At 42.1% G+C, this 21,110-nt stretch overlaps 1 protein-coding gene across 1 annotated transcript in view; it reads left to right on the top strand.

The window, feature by feature from the left end:
* Positions 1-21,110, top strand: part of ASTN1 (astrotactin 1) — an 846,340-nt gene that overhangs the window by 810,541 nt on the left and 14,689 nt on the right. The window contains exons 18-19 of the mRNA XM_077453189.1: positions 611-744; positions 16,922-17,073. Of these exons, the coding sequence (XP_077309315.1) occupies positions 611-744; positions 16,922-17,073 (286 nt within the window). The remainder of the gene's footprint in view (positions 1-610; positions 745-16,921; positions 17,074-21,110) is intronic.

Below are 21,110 nucleotides of genomic sequence, written 5' to 3' on the forward strand. Positions count from 1 at the left end.
ATGCTGGCCGTAGAATAATCTTGAAAAATTAACCATTTTTAACCAGCCTTTGACTGAACATAGGATTGAACGAACAAGGATACCAACCATCAAGGGTTTATATATTTATTTGACTAGAGTGTTGGTAAAAACATATGATGCAGTTGACTAGATATATTCTTCAAGCAATAACAGAGTTTTAGCTTGGACAACTATAAAAGTGTACAGTAAGTCAACATAAAAAAATATGAAGCACATCTTTACAATTCATGCACATTTCCCCATGTGCTATCCCTTTATAGACCCTGAAAGTACAGAGAAATATTTATTTATCTGCCAAAAATGTGCTTTTATTTTCCGTTGTGACAAACAGCATTTTATGGACTGAGATAACAAAAAGTTGTGCCAACCATACCAAATTGTCTTTTGTTCAACAATAGAATTATTTCTCCTCTTTCATCTACAGCTACACCTTTGTTTGTCAATACCTCTATGTTCGTGCCTGCATGATCCAATGTTATGTTATATCTGTGCCCCCGTTTTACCTATAGGGGTTGAGCGTTCAGATGTCTGTCTGTCTTTCTGTTACTGCAGGGTTCTGTGCTCAGCTGTCTGTCTGTCTGTCTCTCAGTTGCTGCAGGAAGCTGTGCTCAGCTCTCTCTGGTGCTCTGGCCGTGGAGACGTGATTGAGGATTGGTGTCGATGTGATTCTTCTGCCTTTGGTGTGGATGGACTCCCAACCTGCGCCCCTTTACCACAACCTGTGTAAGACTTTTTGATCTTTAACCCATCTAACTCTAATGTTGTCTGGTCATATGTGTTACATAAGCTTGTTTAATAGGTCCAATGAATAATACGTTGTAGTGGCTCAGAGCAACAGCTGGATTTCAATGTTTATTTATTAAATTGTCCAAACTTTTTTTTTTTTTGATTGAGTATGGGATAGAATCCTTTTTGGCTTATAATGCTATCTGGGGCTCTATTAGGCAGATTATTATGTCAATGTTGCAGATTTTAACTCACTTCCTGGCTAGTGAAACTGTTGTTTGGGGAACAGGAAGTAACGAGAAATCTCTATAATAAAGACCCTGATAGAAGTGAAGCCCAACAGGTGGTCTAACACTGCCCTGCTCTATCCAAAAGTAAAAAAAAAAATACCTTTAAAAATCAACAATAAAAATGATGACTATTGCATGTTGTGGTTGTTGTTAAGCTCATGACGCACACTGGTCAATGTGTATGAAAATATAAGAAATAAAAACAACCTAATTCTTTTTCATTGTAGAGTTTTAAAAATTAAAGAAAGCTGATTGGCTTCTAAGTCCAAAACAAACAGTTTTTCTTTGTGTAATATTAAATTATAATGCCTATTGTTCCTTCAACAAATGAAGTAGACCTGTTTATCACAGCACAACGAGCTTCTAACTGAACTGGCAGATCATGGGACTGTATGTGTTATAGCTTCCCATGCCTATATATTCATCCTATTCATGTAGGCATGAAATTGACATCCTTTAGACCAGCTTTTTTCAACCAGGGTGCCTTTAGGTTTCTTTCAGTGATGACTTGGCAAACTGCCTAAAAATGTATCAAAAATTGTATACAAGCCAGCAGGTGGATCAAGCCTGTATTTTAATTACACAAAACCTCAGGTTTTCATTATGCACCATTACGACTTTCTAGACACTGGCATCCTAACAACCAATGACAGTTAATGAACATTTAATAAAGAGGATATCTGTTGCCTCTACAGCATCCTTTTTTGACCCTTATGTGCCCTTCTCCCTCATCAATGGGCTGACTTTAGCTAACTGATGGAGAGAAATTGAGGGAGAAGAGAAACATTGGAATACTAGTCAGTACCAGTGTGCAAAAGTGTACTTGCTTTGGAAGAATAAATCCCCTCTAACGTTGGGTATCCTACTTGTGGATGTTGCTACATAATGTGTATGTAAAACTATTAGAATTGTTTTTTACATTTTTGAATGGAGTGCCCCGCGACTGTCCATCATTTTAAAGGGGGGGCCTTGAGATCATCTATAATCTTAAAGGGTGCCTCGACTTAAAGTTGTGAAACACTGCTCTAGACCAGTGATTGACAATTTATCAGTTAAAAGGGACCTCAAATGTGGCCCCTGACATCACCAAAGGGTGATTGTCAATATATATAATGCTTGAAAGGACTGTCATAAACTGCAAAAACAAAACAGTAAAAAAGCAATGAGAGTCAGAGAGTGTGGACATGCTACATTTTTGGATGGGGATATGCTGCAGAAGATAAAAACTGGCAAGATGTTAAATGAGGATAGTAGAAATGAATGCTATCACCCTGATGAATGTTCCTACTACAAATTGCTGAGGTCCAAGAGCTGCACATCATATACCAAAGAGCCGCATGCGGCCTTCAGGCTGGAGATCCTCAACCAAAGGGACACTGTTCCACTGACAACCATGGGTGTCCGCAGCAGGGGGCAAGGGGGGTCAAGTGCCCCCCCCAGAAATCCCCAAGGTGTTGCCGCTGCCGCCGCCACCATGCTGCATCCTCCGCTCTCTCTCTTCTGGTTCACAGCGCTGGCTCTGTGTTCGGCGGCCGTCTGTAACACAGTCCCGCCCCCCAGACCAGCTCGTGTGATAGTAGAGAGAATCACGTTCCGCCTATCACATGAGCCGGTCTAGGGGGGCGGGACTGTGTTACAGAGCGGCCGCCGAACATAGCCATCCAGCGCTGTGATCCAGAGGAGTAGATGCCCATCCGTGCCACAGTGCCTGGATAGGAGTGCTCTCTTCCACCAACACACTCTCCTGCCCCCCCCCTCCCAGTGCTCTCCTCCACCACCACACTCTCCCGCCCCCCCAGTGCTCTCTTCCACCACCGCACTCTCCTCCCCCCCAGTGGTCTCCTCCACCACCACACTCTCCTACCCCCCCTCCAGTGCTCCCCTCCACCACCACACTCTCCTACCCCCCCTCCAGTGCTCCCCTCCACCACCACACTCTCCTACCCCCCCTCCAGTGCTCCCCTCCACCACCACACTCTCCTGCCACCCCTTCCAGTGCTCTCCTCCACCACCACACTCTACTGCCCCCTCCCCCACAGTGCTCTCCTCCACCACCACACTCTCCTGCCCCGCCAGTGCTCTCCTCCACCACCGCGCTCTCCTCCACCACCACACTCTCCTGCCCCCCAGTGCTCTCCTCCACCACTGCACTCTCCCCCCCAGTGCTCTCCTCCACCACTGCACACTCCTGCCCCCCCCAGTGCTCTCCTCCACCACCGCACTCTCCTGCCCCCCCCCCCCAGTGGTCTCCTCCACCACCGCACTCTCCTGCCACCCCCTCCAGTGCTCTCCTCCACCACCACACTCTCCTGCCCCCCCAGTGCTCTCCTCCACCACCACATTCTCCTGCCCCCCCTGTGCTCTCCTCCACCACCGCACTCTCCTGCCCCCCCAGTGCTCTCCTCCACCACCGCACTCTCCTGCCCCCCCCCCCAGTGCTCTCCTCCACTGCCACACTCTCCTGCCACCCCCTCCAGTGCTCTCCTGCCCCCCCCCCACAGTGCTCTCCTCCACCACCGCACTCTCCTGCCCCCCCCAGTGCTCTCCTCCACCGCCACACTCTCCTGTCTCCTGCCCCCCCATATATATATATATATATATATATATATATATATATATATTTAAGCCCTATGTGATTTCATATCTATATCTAATACTCTCTTCATCAAATGTGCTTTAAAACGTATGGTTTTTCCCTTTCATGAACAAGAAAATAATGACGTTATGCTGTTGGGCTGGTATAATAATGCTGTGAGGCTGGTATGAATTTTTTTCCAGGGCTGGTTTTTGAAAGCATGGGAGTCCGCAAGGTTACTCAGGTGGCTGCGTACCATGCCCATATAGCCTAGAGAATGTACATCTTTTTACATTGCAATACATCTGTTGTTGCCATATTTTTATCTTGATGAAAACAGCCTATACAGTGACAGTATGAGATCAAAATATGGCCACAACAGATGTATTGCAATGTAAAAAGATGCACATTCTCTAGGCTATGTGGGCATGGAACACAGCCGCCAGAGTAACTTCCAATACAAAGTGAAGATGAATTATCTGTTATATAACACATATGTATTACCAGTGGAAAGATTTTCATGAGATTGTCGAAAAGGGGCGGAGCATGAGTGGCCTTGAAATGATGCCCCCCCTTGGAAAAAGTTCTGCGGACGCCCATGCTGACAACTAGTGTAAAGTTGGGTACACATGGATCAAAATGTATCCAGTTCTTCAGGAACTGGACAAATGTTGTTCCTTATGAGACCATCTGTGTTTGACAGAAGTCGATCAGTAGATCAAACAAGACTTTAATTCAATCAGCTACTGCATCACTGATCAGTGTATTCTGACAGTGGAGGAGTCCTCACTGTCAAAATACAATAGCATTGCAGGAAGGATTCCATATCCACCTTGCTTGTGTGGATGGGGGAATCCGTTTCTTCTTTCATTCAGCCCGCCAGGTAAACAAAAGAAATCTAAATGTGTATACCCAGTGTGAGGGGTTAGCTCCGCAGCGGGTGTGTGTGACCCCCTGGATGGGTTCACAACACAAAATCAGGCACAGCAGACAGCGTTGTAGGTGCAAAAAAACTAAAGATGCGGTTTATTTATGCTACATGCAGTGAAACATATAACAGCCAAACAAAAATAAAACATGAAAATAAATCCTGATCAGCTTGACCTCTAATTACACACATGGATTCCCTCTCTAACAACTGAGTGCAGCCTTGTGCTGCACCAGTCCCTGTCTCTGTTGTAGAGGTTTGCCACACAGGCGTTAACTCACCGCACAGAACAGGTGTCACACTCCCCAGTCTATACAACACAAAACTGGCTCCAGGATGGAGCATCTCCCTAAGCATGCTGGGGTTTTTTGTAGAGGTCTTAATGAGCCCACTTACTTCAGCTGGGCTCATTAACTCTTCCCCTCTAATTGTACAAGTCTGCATAAAGCCTGAATCTAGGGCACACATATTTCCCATCCTGGATACAACCAGGTGATTTTACCTGCGTGTTGCCACACCAGCTTAAAGGTAAACTACAATTTTCATAGACTGTGTTTCTTTTCTGGACATAATAATTTGTTAAATGTAACTATTATTTTTATATAGAGCAAGGAAGTATTGTAATCCACTCTGGGTGTCAAATACTCCAGGTATGCCATTTTTTATTTAGCTATTTAAAACTTTCTTCAACTTACTGAACAAGCTATTATACTGCAACCTTTAGTAATAATAATTTTTTTAGCAGTGGGGTTCCCTGGTAGCTCAGATTTTTTTCAACGGTCCCCTTAGGCTAAAATGGTTAAAGGCTACTCTTGCCAGACATGGATATTCATTAAATATGCCCTAGACCAGCTTTTCTCAACCTTTTTAACATGGAAGAACCCCTGAGATAAGTCTTGGGGAACCCCTGCTAATAATTACTATAGCTCAGGGTAAATTAGCCTAAACAGTAAGTTGAAATGAAAGAATAAACTAAGAATAACAAAATGTAGTGCAATTAGAGCATTTGACACCCAGGGCTGCTCTATAGAACACATTTTTCAGTAATAATAATGAAAAAAAAGGAATAATAATAACAATGGCCAGAAAATTAATTTGAAAATGGGAAAATTGTAATGTAACCTCACATCTGTGGTCAGTGGAAAAATATCCCCTTGCCATGATGGAAAATATGCCCCACTGGTTATCACTGGTGGTCAATGAAGTTCTCCATTGATTGTTGCTGAAACAGGACCCCCTTTGATTTGGTAATCAGTGGGTGAAGGATCTCTTTACATTGGTGGTCATTTGGAGAGTCAGCGAGAGAAGAGCCCCATTACACTGTTGGTCAGTGAAATTAATGCTCCTTTCATTGGTGATCAGTGGGAAAAATGCCCACCAACATGCATGAGTAGTTACTTATCTGTCATACATTGTTCATTGCTCAAGGATCCCCTAACAACTTTTGGAGGAACTCTGGTTACACACAGGGCTGGTGCAAGGAATTTTGTCTACTTAGGCGAAGGTGCATTTTGCTTCCCACCTCCCTCCCTACACATTTCTGTTACCACCCCCCCCCATGCAACCCTCCCGCCCCTGTATGGCACATACACTTTATTTGCACTCCAGTTGGCAGATGGGGCGAACTAAAGCTTCCACATTGCTCCCATTAGGAGAAAGGGCCCATAATTAGAGAATGAAAGACAGGTATTTTAAAAATCTGAATCCCAGCAAGTAGCTGGGGATTTAGGTTTTACTGCCCCCAAAAATACACAAAAAAAAATCTATGCACTCAGATCCACAAGGTAAACTGTAAATACAGGAGTACCATGTGATCCAGTTGCAGTGCGCTTCCAAAAGTAAAGCAGGCACCCAGATTGCAAGGGGACCTAGATTACAACTGAATCATAGTGTGAATGATTCAGCACAACAGGAGCCTATAAGTGTAGCATAAAAACAAAGAATTTATGTAAAAACAAGATCTAAATGCACCCACAAAAGGTGGAAGCCATCAGTCATTAAACAAAGCTGTGCAGAAGATGACACACTGCTCTGACATCACAGCCTGAATCAGGGGGAGAACCAGCCGTAGCAGGTGGGGGATGACACACTCGCTTGGAGATGAGACACCAGCTGTTGTCAGAGTCCCGTCTTCTGGATCAGCTCCTATGATGGACATCGCAATTTCCCTACATTAGACCAGTGTGATGTCCATCATAGGAGCCGATCCAGGAGGCAGAACCTTGTTTGACAGCAGCCGGCTCTCCTCCCAATCTGGCCATGATCCCAGTGCAGTGTGTCATTTTCCATACAGCTTTGTTTAATGCTTGATCGCTTTACCTTTTCTGAGTGTATTTCGTTTTTGTTTTTAATAAACATTCTTGCTTTTATGTTATATTTCATGACTCTTTTTACCTTGGGTACTTTGTTTACATTTTCCCCCCAACTCATCCTGGCACCCTAAGGCAGCTGCTTGACCTGCCTATATGCTGGTGTCAGCCTTGGTTACACAGTACAGTGGTTGGGAAAGTCTGCTCTAAACAGATATGAATATTCAGAAAAGTGTGAGCAACTGGAGAATTAGAAATAACCATGCTCAGTATAGTTTGGGGCTTGGTGCATGATGGAACTGGAGACACTGAAGCTGCTACAATCCCATTGCAGGCCTAAATGTTGCAGCACCCATGTAATCCTGCCAGAACATTATATTTTTGCTTTGTCTTGAATGGAACATTACAGATTCACTTTAAAAAAAGGCCCAACATGCTTCTGCCCTTAACGCAATGTATCCAATCTCTGTTTTCTTCTCCAATTCATATAAACATGCCTTTTGCTGTTTCCAGTCCCTTCACCTGATCCCTGACATCATTGTCATCCTCTGTTCCCTCAGGGTTGCACTATATCACAGCTCTCATCTCTCTAAAAGATCATTGTTTGCAGCTGTCTCATCTTTTATATGATGCAATAAACCATGTTTTATTGATAGTTATGTTTCCACAGACCTCAGTCTCATGTTCTGTGTCACACATCTCTGAGCTTTGTGGGATATGAGAAATAATCTTTCTTTTTATTAAGTTATGGATCACAGCCTGGCAAACCTCTTTTGTAAGCTATGTGTGTCTGCGTGTTCCATCTCCGTATGTTTTGTGTGCCATAAAGCTGCCTTGTGAGTATTCTTGGGGATTTGGTCTGTGTAGTATTCTATTACTGGCTCCCAAAGGTCAGACGGTTGTGTAATAAAAAAAAGCTAATAATTATTGTGAATACTCTTTCCAGCAGCGCAAATTATAAGGTGGAGTATGTAATCCCTTATTTTACAGCTTATGGAGAACTGTCAATTTATATAACAAAACAAAAGAGCCAAGTTACTCACTATTCATAAATTAGAATATAATAAGAAAAAGGTTTCCACCCGAAGGAGCTTGCAACTGCATTATAAAAATGTCAAATAGTGCCTAGAAAGTATGTATTTATTTATTTTGCTTTTTGAGGAAATTTTTGCAATTTATCCTGATCAATTAGCTATTATTAATATTACTTATCTTAGCATAGGGCAAATGAGCTCTATATTAGAGTAGCTGAATATTTAGAAAATGCAGGTGTAGCACCCTTGTCCCAAAGTAGAGCTACAGGTAAATTTAGTTGTGCTGGGTGGTAGCCAACCTGGCTAATTTGTAGTGGTTAGTGGTCAAATGGCTTTCTTCCTAATCCTGTTTAGCCGTGGCTTCTCCTTTTTGTCAGTAGATGACACTGTTGCCTTTGACATTAATATGATGAGTTACAGTGAGTTCTGTTATGAATAAATATAACTTTCCCAGCCAATCAGATTCACTGCTATGAATACTGGGAGGAGGTATTTATTTGGAAGGAGGCATGTGATCCTTCCAAACCCGGGGCTGCAGCTTGGGTAGATGTGTGTAGAACAGCTCCTGGCTGCTAGGCCTGAAGCCTGAGGCTTAACCATGTGCTTAAGGTTCCACAGAGGAGAGCCTGCTAACTACCTGGAAGCATGAGGGAAAGGTTGGAGACCTGAGATGAAGAGGTGACTCTTGCATGGACCGGGAATCCATGGAGAGCCTAGGAAAGCATCAAGATGGAATCATCTATGAAGTTTTTGCACCTTCCGTGCAGTTAAGTTCAGTTACTATAGGAAACAGCCTATTCTATAAAGTACAGATGTACTGCAGTCTGCCTTATCTCACCTTTTTGTCTAAGGAGTCTGCCTGTCTGCTGCCCATTTTCTATCTTGTTCATCACACACCATGCCTAGTATTCTGCACCCTGAGGAGTTATGTCGGCCCTCCCTGCTTCTGGGGGTCACCACCAAGCCCCTAGAAATGTGGGGTAGGAGCTATATTTGGCGCCCAATGTGGGGCTCAACGTTTTTTTTGCTGTGGTCACCCCTAGTAATGGACTGCAATTACACAGAAATTTTGTTTGGCTCCGTGGGAGAGTGGCAAGTAATGTCTGTGTACCTCAGAGACTGCTCCATTGTTTTTTAAACCACGTGGGGATGAACCAAATTGTCTTTTTTGCTCTTGAGAGAGTGTCAGCCTGGTATTTTGTCACTTTACGCCAGTGCTGAAGGGGCTAAGGCAGATTCCAGAATAGTTTTGGCGTGCTGCTAGAAGAAAGAAGCAGGCGCTGACATTTCTGCTGAGCAGCCGGACTAGTGGGATAAGTCGCCGCTCTGCAGAGGAGGAGATGCAGTTGTGTGCACTGCCATTTTGGGTCTATGTGCTGTGAGACAGAGAGGCAAGCATGGTGTATTTTGGAGTCTCCAATGCTAACTGGAAAGTTTTTGCACCAGGTATCAGTACTGGCCCTGTTGGGCTGAAAGAAGCTATTACCGACACCGGAGTGCAGTACATCCCTAAAGGTAAGCTGGTGCTTTACACAGTGGGAGGCTACTACACCTGCCAGCACCACTGCCCATGCAGTGGAAGTGTTAGTTCTCACTGTCACCGTTCATTGTGAGTCCTTGGTAGCCATGGCCCTGACCAGGTAGTGCCTGCATCTACCGCTACTACAGGTGAGGATGCAACTGAGGACAGTAGACTTTCCGTAACTGTCCATTGAGCTAGGTATGCCTGTTCATCCTGCGGCCGTGGGGAAAGTTGAACCTGTGTCTTGTCACGCCGATGTCTGAAGCTGGTAAGCCAAACCAGGATAAAGAATGCAGAGAAAAGTGATAACTGTTTATGAATGTTCTGAGATGTGCATGTCTGTGAAAATATCCAAGTTGCTGCAGTTACAGCCATTGTCACATACTGATGGCTGTGACACTTGTTGCCAGTGGGATATGCTGGCCCTGTCTTGAATAAAGTATCTGCTGCAATTATTGATGCTGTTCCAGAAGGAAGAAAAGTTATGCATAACTTGTTCAATCTGTGCTTACAGCCCGTGAGGCTGGGAAGCATATTGTTGCTATTACTAGGAGTCAGTGCTGTGCTTACACCTATCATACTGCATCAAGAATAACTTCCCAGGTATGTTGAAAGCATACGACAATATCTTAAAAACCTGGGATTATGGTTACTGCGTTTACCAAGAGTGTGTCATTGCTCAGAGGCCTAATCAAGCTGATGTGCAACATTACAATACCACCATTGGATCATTTGGAAAGCCTGTTCAATTATCTGATCCTTATTACTACTGGTAATGCCATTCAGCTATTTAAAATCTTGCTTTCAAGTCTGCATGGAACACAGCAATGTGCTCAGTTCGACTGTGTCAGTTCCATGAGAATCTGCTCTTCATTTGAAAAAATGTTGTTGTGGGGACACTCCTGCCTGTGCTGTTTGCTGCTGGACTGTGCTCCTGATACCAGAAGTTGCAAGAGATGCCCTAAAAGTGACATGCTGGCCTGTTGCCCTTGATTGCTAGTATGCCTTGCTCTGCTACTCCTGATTGTCAGCACGTCTTGTTATCCACATGTGAGGAAAGTGATCTCAGTCATCTGCAAGGGAACTTTGTTGCTCTGGAAGATAGATCAGAAGAGCTCATTGTGTTACAGTCCCTTGCATACCTGTGTGGCTAAAGTGCTGTTTGAAGTAGCCATACATTCAGCTCAAGTGTTTGTCCCTGAGATTAGAGAACCAATGGAAAAGTGCTGACTATGTTTATTACAGTTCCATAGAAAAGTGCCTATTGGACTTTGGGGATCCAAGGACAATGGGATGTTTAGCTAGTTAGCTAGTGGGGTATGCTGTGCTGTGGCAATTGGGCAAGTCTTCACCTACAATTTGAATGGACTAGAATGTCTACATGCGAACTGCTCTCTGTTACTGGCCACCAGATGGTGTGAGGAGCCAATCTGAGTGAGCAGTAAGTTCTTTATTTTCATAGTGATGTGCTTAGGAATCTAATGTTTTAAGTATATTGATAGATAGCATATACTTCTTGGAAGGATGTGTCACTCTCAAAGGGAGTGGGCCTCCTTCATAAAGTTGATATTTCTATGTACAGTAAATTGCTAAAGAGTGCTAAAAGGTATATTAAGATACATTATACTAATGTGAATTTACCTTATACATTTTTGTCTTCCTTGGATGAGGAGAGACAGTGGGGGTTATTTACGAAAGGCAAATCCACTTTGCACTACAAGTGCAAAGTGGACTTGAAATGACACTGAAAGTGCACTTGGAAGTGCAGTCGCTGTAAATCTGAGGGGTAGATCTGAAATGAGGGGAAGCTCTGTCGATTTTATTATCCAATCGTGTACAAGCTAAAATGCTGTTTTTTTTTAAAATTTTCCTTGCAAGTCCCCCTCAGATCTACAGAGACTGCAGTTCCAAGTGCACTTTCAGCGCAATTTCAAGTGCACTTTGCACTTGTAGTTTGCACTTGTAGTGCAAAGTGGATTTTCCTTTAGTAAATAACCCCCAGTGTCTTCAATTTCCATAATAAATGCTTATTTTTTATTACTTATTGTATAATATATTAGATAGATAGACAGTTAGGATGTAATATCATTTGCTTTATTGCATTTTTCTTTTGTTTTCGTGTGGATTGCCACACATATTTATAACTCAAAGTTTATATTTCCTGTTACCCGTTCCCATACACTTTTTGCCAGGGCATCCACTCTCAGGCTTGAGAGCATATGTTTTCTTTTGCAGACTGAGTATGTAGTCTCCTGGGCAGGGGGAGAGTGTAGCACCTTTGTCCCAAAGTATGGCTACAGGTTAATTTAGTTGTGCTGGGTGTTAGCCAGCCTGGCTAATTTGTAGTGTTTAGTGGTCAAAATGGCTTTCCTCCTAATCCTGTTTAGCTGTGGCTTCTCCTTTTTGTCAGCAAATGGTGCTGTTGCCTTTAATATTAATATGTTTGTAACGTGCCTTAATTGTTTGCAATAAAGGAACATTCTGGTTTGTTAAAAAAAATATATATTAATATGTTGAGCTACAGTGAGTTCAGGTTATGAACATACCTTTCTCAACCAATCAGATTTGCTGCTTCAAATGTTGCGTGGAGGTATTTATTTGGAAGGAGTCAGGTGATCAGGGTCGTTCCCACTCGGGGCTGGGGCCTGGGTCGATGTGTGTGGAACAGTTCCTGGCTGCTAGGCCTGAAGCCTGTGGCCTAACTGTGTGCTCAACGTTCCGCAGAGGAGAGCTTGCTAACTACCTGGAAGCATGAGGGAAAGGAAGGAGACCTGAAATGAAATACCAGAGGTGACTCTTGCATGGACTGGGGAGAATAAAAACCTGATTTTAGCTCAAACTTCCTCATATACCATTCATTACAAAAATAGTTTCAACTCGCTGTGTCAACTAGAAAAATACTTTATTTTGATCAAGTGAGGAAAAGGTTAGCAAATCACAAATGGTACCACGTTGCACAAAAAGGAAAATCACTCATACCATTAGTTCAGTACAATCCCTTAATTCAATACTGTGGCATCTGAGCCGCGGTACTTGGATATAACTAATAAGGAAAATACACACTTTTCATATCGAATTTTAGAAAGGAACACATGGATTAGGGTCAGGTGGAATATATCCAAACAAGGCTGGTGCAATGCAGTGGTCTAGAAGAGGCCAGTTATTCAAGGTTCTGAAGATGCAAAGGTGTTGAGGACCCAACCAAGGGTCAGACTTTATCTGTTATACCTCAGCAAATCTTCATGCCTTCACTACCTCCCTAAGTATTTTTTATTTTTTGCTTTTTGAGGAAATGTTGCTATTTATCCTGATCATTTATCTATTATTATTACTACTTATCTTAGCATTAGGCCCTATATCAGGGTAGGTGAATATTTAAGAAATGCAGGTCTGAAAAAGACCACCTATTAGTTAGAATAGGAAAATAAACCATGGATACCGACTGACCGTTGTGACAACCATGTTTTTCATTAATTAGTCCATTAGTGTATCAGAATGTTCTTTATTGAACTGTTTTACTGCATGTTGCTGTCTGACAAGTAATCTCCACTGCTGTGTCACATGAATTTCAGATATTTCAATATCCAATTAAGGCAACAATACGTATAAAGTTGACACGTGGCTTTAGCTAGTGTGAATATATGGAATTAGTATTTTCTAAGGCAAAAAGAGGTAATTTGCCACAAACCTAACAGTGTTGCAAGTAATTTAGTCTGGAGTGGTATGGTTGTCAATTACTTCATATCTTATCTCCTCTGTACTTAAGATAAGTGGCCCTTAGCATTAATCAAATCAAATTGTTTTGGAATGTGTGGTCTGTAGTTGAGCAGCACAATTTCTTAGAAACCGTCATACCATGTTCTTTAGTAGCTGTGCTTTGCATACTATGTGGTAGTTGGGCGATTGTTCTGCTGCTGTGTGCTGCCCCACCATTCACCAGCATACCTCTTGAGGTCTTGGACTGCAAGGACATTGTCCCTTGTATCTATAATGGGCCAGATTTTGATTAAATTTGATTCTTGGATGGCCTTCATCCACCCAAGAAATACCCTACTTCAGCTGTGACCCTTGCTTGGGAAGTCTACTGCCAGATATGTTGTTTGTTCTAGCAGTCTCACGTTTATAGCTTCATAAAATACACACCCCCTTCAACCCCCCAGGAGTTGTTATTTATGCGTGGTACTTGTCAGTGGTTGATGACATAGCAGCTAACATTTTAACTTTTTCACTGACCGACATAATTCAAATTACCTTGGTTACGGTAGTTATTTTCAGGTGAATAAGGAAAGCATTTGAGTTATTGGCGTTTTGATTAGATATATAGTACAGTATTTCCGTAGGGTTATTTTATACTAAAACCTTTGCTCTGGAAACATTTATTACCAGTATATTTTTACCAGTACATTTTTTTATTTCAACTTTTATGTTTGCAAAAAAAATAAAATAAATGCTTACCAATGTTTACTGTATGATTTTCAAATGATAGATTTGCAATAAGAAGCAGAACTCATTAGAAGTACCCCTTGGGGTACATACAACTAGCTGAAATCCAGCTATAGAGATAGTCTGGAGACCTGGGACATGCTGGGCCAAGAACAAACAGAATTTTTGTGAATACTCACTGGCTTTTTTAGTACAAGAGTATCCATTTTTAGCCAACTGCACCTTGTGAGGAAATATAGAACTGGTGAAGGGAATAGAATGGTTCTGTTATGATTCATTAAATCATAAGTATTGATTACGGTTTAGAAGCACCTAAAAGATTTACGTTGACCACCATACTGTATATTTTTAAATATTTCTATTTTTTTTAAGTATATTACATAACATTATCATATTATATTAATAATAACATTTATATTAAAGTAATATATTAAATAACATTTTCAAAAATGGGGTTCCCTCTTTTCTAGAAGGTCAGAGGGCTGACATATGTTACTATGCAGCCTCACAGTATAAATTCCTTTATATTCAATCTGGGAGCAGACCTCCTCTCCTAGTTTGCATAAAGCAATTGTCCTTTCTGCCCATTTTTTAGTTTAGGATAGAGTGGAGACAGATTAGAACACCGGTCAGTTATCATTGCTGTCTGTACCCTTGTTAGGGTGATTTATCCTCTCTATTTGTCCTGTTTACTATTATCATTGAAAGCAAAAGAAAATCCCAAATTTTGGGTTGTCCCTAGAAAAGTAATAGAGAGGACATTTCCCAATGGGGTTCCGAAGGAATTCTCTTAAATTTGCAGGGATTTCCTCCCATTTCCTGCTTGGCTATGGGACAAAAAGTAAATGGAAATTTCCGCAATGGGACATAGATGGTGAAAAAAAAATCTGACAGGGGCTTTAACCTTCCCTTGCAAAATGAGAAAAAAATAACGTGTTGCCTATAGTTCTACTTTAACCACTTCCCGCCTGGCCTATAGCAGAATGATGGCTGGGCAGTGGTTCAGTTATCCTGACTGGGCGTCATATGATGTCCAGCAGAATAACATGCAGCACAGCGATCAGTGGTGCTGTGTCAATCTGACACACTGCATCTTCATTTGTAGTAAGGAGCCTCTGACAGGGGCTCCTTTCCGCGTGATCGGCTGTGACCAATCACAACTGATCACAGCATGAACCAGGAAGTGATGGTAAATGGCTTTTTTCGGTTTGCGCTAACAGGGAAAGCCGATCGGTGTCCATCAGTGCTGCAAATCAGTGCTGCCTATGAGTGCCCATCAGTTCTACATATCAGTGCTACCTTATCGGTGCTAACTCATCAGTGCAGCCTCATCAGTGCCCATCAGTGCCACTTCTTCATTGCCCATTAGTGAACATAAACAAAGAAAATATTTTTTTTCAAAAATGTTAGTCTTTTTTAGTTTGTTTAGCAAAAATAAAAACCCAAGTGGTGATCAAATACCACCAAAAGAAAGCTCTATTTGGGGGAAGAAAATTATAAATTGTAGTTTTGGTACAGTGTTGCATGTCATTCAGAGTGCGACTGCACTGAAAGCTATAAATTGTCCTGGGCATGAAGGGGGGAAAGTGCCCAGTATTGAAGTGGTGAATGTCTCCCAAATTATAATCAGTTAAATCTATTTTATCTAGCAAATAACTTGGTCAATAGGAAGGAGCCTTCCCAAATCGGTTACCACAAAATAGGAAGCACAGCGTTATCAAGAAAATAATTGGAATTGTTATATTAGTGCTCCTTTTGGCTCTATTCTTGTGGAGGAGACATCTGTTGGAGGTTATGTTTGTGGATTTGCCCAAAACACCTATAGGTATTGAGATACTGAGAGAGCAGTTGGGATTACTATACCAGTTATGAAATAAGAGTATCCCTCTTTTAAGAGTATCCCTCTTAGCCCTTACCCTGTCCACCTTTAGGACTTCCCTGAAAACACATTTATTCAGGGAAGCCTATCCCACACCCACCTAACAACTGTCCCGGAGCCATCCCCATCAAATCATTATCTGCAACTATTACCTTTTGTACCACCACCCCCTCCCTTTAGAATTTAAGCTCTACGAGCAGGGCCCTTCTGTACCTTTTGTATTGTACTGTAATTGTGTTGTCCCCCTATACATTGTAAAGCGATGCGTAAACTGTTACCACTATATAAATAGTGAGTAATAATAATAATAATCCCTCCACAAGATGAGAATTTAAGGATGGAGGTTCTACTTTAGGTATAACCTGTCAACCAAGGGATTTTGAGGCTGGGTGGATAGCTCTACATCCCGATGGCCCCACACAAGGAATGTCTATGTATCCATATAACTTTGGCACCTAGATCCCACAGGGCTGTATTACTCTTCCCTTCTTTATGTATTTGTTTCCTCAATGTCCTGAAGAAGCAGATAGTGAAATGCGTTGAGAATACAGGCACCTATTATGTGCATATATGAAGGGGGAGTGATGGGGCTTATAGTAAAGCACACTTGATTCTACCAGTAGGTGTTCCCATTAATGAACAGAACCCCTTTCAATGTTATAAATTGTCAATAAAGCAAAGAAATATCTTTGCAAATAAAGCCCACATATCTATGTTTTTTAGAATATTACAAATATCTGATGTTTTTTAGAATATTACATTTTATTGAATATTTTGCAAGGGTTAACTATGATGTACTGTATCTATGATGTTACTTGTCTATGAAAGCGGCCATTTCACTTGGTTTAGTCTTAAAACAGGACTAAAACCTATCAATGAAAGACCCACAGTAGAAAAATGTATTATATGACATATTATGGCTACCTCTGCTGACTTTCCCATAATCCATTGTTCCAGTTCTTAGCTTGTTCCACAAACTCTGACTGTCTCCTGAGCCACACAGCCAGCTTGCTATCCATGTGTAATCTGGCGATTTAGCCTCCAGCCATTGAGACTAAGTGTACATATTTTGTTGAACATACTAAATTACAGTGCTGCTTGTCAGATTTGGTCAATGTCATCTTTTCCTAGCAGTGAATCATTGCCTTTTGTTAATTCAGCCAGGCTTCAAGTGTCTCCTTCTCTTCCTCTCAGGTTACATCTGTCTATGCTGCAGGAGCCGAGCAGTACCCTCCTGGTGCTGGAGTGGCAGCATTTAGAATCTCCGATCGGAGCAAGAATAGTGGACTACATCATCAGCCAGGAGAAAAATGCTGACAAACTAGACCATTCCAAAATGGAAACAGGTAATCCCCTATAGAATAGTACAGCCCTTGTTCTTTACTTTTCTTCAGACAACTGGGAGCCTTACACACAAACAAAAATGTAATATATTGTGGCTTACTAGCCCATAGATGTGGTAGATGCATTCATTTTGTTCAGGATTATTTTCTTTATTTTCACCTTGTGATCCTGCCAGTAACACAATTCCTGCCCTGGGGTGACCACGCTTGTTCACCATGCTTTATCTATAGAGAAGCAGATTCATCAAGATGGGACTACAGAACGCATATCCCCCTCCTCTTTTCTATAACATGGGGATGGTGTTCTTTGGTCCACAGAGGGAGCTGGATACAATGATAACTGATAGAAATTAGAAGCAGAGTGCATCGGAAGTTAAAGTGTTACTAAACCCACAACAGTAAAATCAGCCTGTATATACAGTAAAGCATGCTTCTTAAGGCCCGTACACAGGGTCAGACTTTTTGACAACAAACATGCAAATTAGCTGTTTTGGAGCAACATCCGACTGTGTGTACGCTCCATCGGACAAACTTTTTCTGTTTTCATCTGACTTTTGTTGGCTGTGCGAACGGACAAACTTTCTGGCAACAAAAGTCCGATGGAGCAAAGTCCGACCGTGTGTACGCAAAAGCATCGGACTTTTGTACAAGGTACAAACACGCATGCTCAGAACCAATGCAAAAGATCAGACTACAATACAGAAGTTCACCAAAGGTGGCGCTGGAGTCATTGAACGTCCTCTTTTGAAGCAGCGTCAGTACGTTGTGACGTCATTACGTTCGTGTTTGTTGTCAAAAAGTTCAACCGTGTGTATGCAATACAAACTTGTGGACCACGCCCTTTGTACAAAAGTCCACGGAAAAGTTTGTACAAAGTCCGACCGTGTGTATGAGGCTTTATACTCACTGTGGAACCTAATCATCTGCATTGTGTAAAAAGGCTGTTTGATACTGTCTTCTCTGATCCTCCACTGTCCCCAATCCATCTCCTGCTAGTGCAGCTTGCCTTGGGGGCAAGCTGCACATGCTCAGTTTGGTGTATAATGCTAGAGATTGTTTCCTTTTTTCTTGGGAGAGTGCATGTGATCAGCACAGGGCCAATCAGCACTGTCCAGACAGAGGGTCAGGGGTCCTGCATCCTGATGGGACGATCAGGGGAGAATGAAAACTCCTCCTACAAGCTTTAACTAGTGCTCAGCCAGACACTGATCGAAGTCACAAGGCTGCTATATACTGCTGATGAGAAAAGGTATTTAGCAGTTTATATTCACTAAAACTATTGTATTTCCATGTTCTGTGTACTGTGGGAGACCAGATATAGTGAATGCAGGGTCCTGGGTTTAGTAACACTTTAACATCTCACAAGATTTCTGGCAGGAATAATGGATGTTTTATCACTTATTGAACAGATATAACAAAACCCTTTCAATGGTATATTAAGAAGCCTAAAAGGGAGAAAATAAGAGAAGTCCATTGTTAAATTTCACATTTAAACATTAACTAGGACGATATCTGTATGCAAGTCAGCATTCCTGGAATGTTGCATCTTGTGTGGTCCTGCTGGGAATAAAATCCTTAACTGTCAATTAACTAAAAGATAACATATGTGGGGGGTTTGGAACTGTGGTGGTGTCTGTCAAACTGTTCAACTGAAAATGATTTTCAATTCTCACAAGGTTTTGCATGGGTCAGGTATATATACTACATGCTTTATTCTTTTCCTTATATTAGCAATTTTTTTCTGTATATGCATGTAAAATCCATTCACAAAAATCATTGTTCATGTATTATTTGTCTTTTGTGCTGCTATCTTCTGACATTAATTAGGTTTTGTGAGCAGAGCAGAAAATGAAGCAATATGAGGTTTACTATCTAGGGGACAGTAAAAATGTTATGAAAAAAATACCGATAATGAGAAAGTAACACTAGTACAACCATGTGCATGCAACAACATGTCTATAACACATCTATACAATGTTTAAGTACATGTTTTAAATATTTTGATACGAAAATGTGTGCTAGATAAAATAGCAAACATGGTTACAATAACTGACACAACTCTGTATAAGGTCTATTTTTTTCCATATATTAACTTCCAAAGCCAATAGTTTAGTTATTGGTACAGATGTTCTGCTCTACCATAGGACCTCCCTCACACTAACCCTCTCTGTAACCTGAACGCTCCAGCCAGCCCCTCCTCCCATAACCCTAGCCATCACACTTACCTACTCTCTAACCCTAAGCCCTATGCTCAACCTTCCTGTAATTCTAATCCTCATACTAACTGACCCCTTCTTTAACTACGGATTTTAAGGGGGACTCAATGCAAAACAGAAACAAACAAAAAATGCACAAGGTTCCCCCTAAAAATCCAAATCAGGCACTTAATCTGAGCGCGCAGCCTGGTAGTTATGAAAAGGGCTTGTTTAAGGTATGCAGTTCACCTCCCAAAACATACCAGGCCACATGCCCTCAACATGGGGGGTTGCCCATATTGATGAGGCAAGAGCCTCTTCCCACAACCCTTGAGCAATGGTCATGGGGTCTGTGGGTCAGGGACCTATCGGAATCCGGAAGCCCTCTTTATTATTAAGGGGGCTCCCAGATATAGGGCTTCTCCCTACATTCCTGAATATAGGGTACATAATACCCCTACTCGTTCACAAAAAAAAAAAAGTTATAACCTAACCTAGAAATAACGACACCCAAACATTTGACAAGTCCTTTACTAAAAAAAATGAAATCCCCGAAATATGTCCATTGCTGTAGATCCATCGCCAATCGCAATGCCCGCCACCTTTTGACTCACCAAAGCCCAATGATCGGGTACACATGACTGATTCAGATGGTAACATTAACTGATTGTCAGCTCCCAATGTTGTCATCAGCTATATAAGGGAAGTGGGGGGGATAGTGGTGACACCAATGACCAGTGTCTATATTGTGAGGTCACTGCTAGCCCCACCCTTTTGCTTAAAAGGAGCAGGGATTCCCTGTGATGTCAGTGGTTCCTAGGGATGTCACAGGTGTGAGCACCCGTGGTTTCCTTAGTAATCAGTTACAGCGGGAAGCTGTCTTATATAGAAGCAGTAGAAATGTTGATACTATATATGATACATGGCTCCAACAAACATGGGGCCAAATAAAGATAAGTTTTCGGCATTCGTCTGAACATTCATACAGCCCAGCCTCATTCTGAACCTTGTCTCATTCCTAGATCCCAACCCTCATTTAGTGAGGGTCCACAACAATCACACTAACCTATCCTTGCAACACTATCTCTCCCTGTAGCACTAAAGCCGCGTACACACGATCAAACAATCCGGTGGAAAAGTCCGTGTGTGCGCTCCGGCTGACTTTTTTTACCCAAAAGTCCGGCGGACTAAGATTGTAGTTTTGCACATCAATCTGTCTGTCTGACTCGCATTTCGGCGGACAATACGGCCGTGTGTGTGTGCTAGTCCACCGTATAACTCTCACACTAAGGCTCAGTTCACACTGCCGCTATTTGTGATCTTACTTGTGTTATCCCAAGTCGTGTGACATGTGAAATCTTATGTTAGTCAATGAGAGCTGTATTAATTAGCACTACTGAAGTTGCTCTAACTTTAGAAAAGTTTGCTGTACTACTTCAAGGCGACTTTGACTTGTGCCCATAGACTTTAATGAAAGTCACCTTCAAGTTGGATCCTCATCTATATTGATGTGATCCAACAATACAGGAAGATTACCCAGCCATTCCCTTAAAGGCGCTTCAAAGTTGCATCAAGTAGTACTCAAGTCGCCAGTAAATCACCATGAAGTTGCCTGGCAAAGTCGCACTGTAAGTTGTGTAAAGTTCAGGTTGTGGCAGTGTGAACCAAGCCTAATCCTTCACACTATCCTACCCTGCAACCCTAAGACCCCTTTCACACTGGCGCTCAAAAACTTCCCGTAAAACGTTGGGTGTTTTTATAGTGCTTTTGCGGCATTAGTGGTGCGCTTTTTTAGGGTCACGTGTCTAAAAAAATACATTTTGCGGCACTTTTTACGTGGTTCCC

Source organism: Lithobates pipiens, unplaced genomic scaffold, assembly GCF_037356315.1.
Source record: "Lithobates pipiens isolate NorthernLeopardFrog02 unplaced genomic scaffold, aLitPip1_a1.2 Scaffold_23, whole genome shotgun sequence".
Lineage (NCBI taxonomy): Eukaryota > Metazoa > Chordata > Amphibia > Anura > Ranidae > Lithobates > Lithobates pipiens.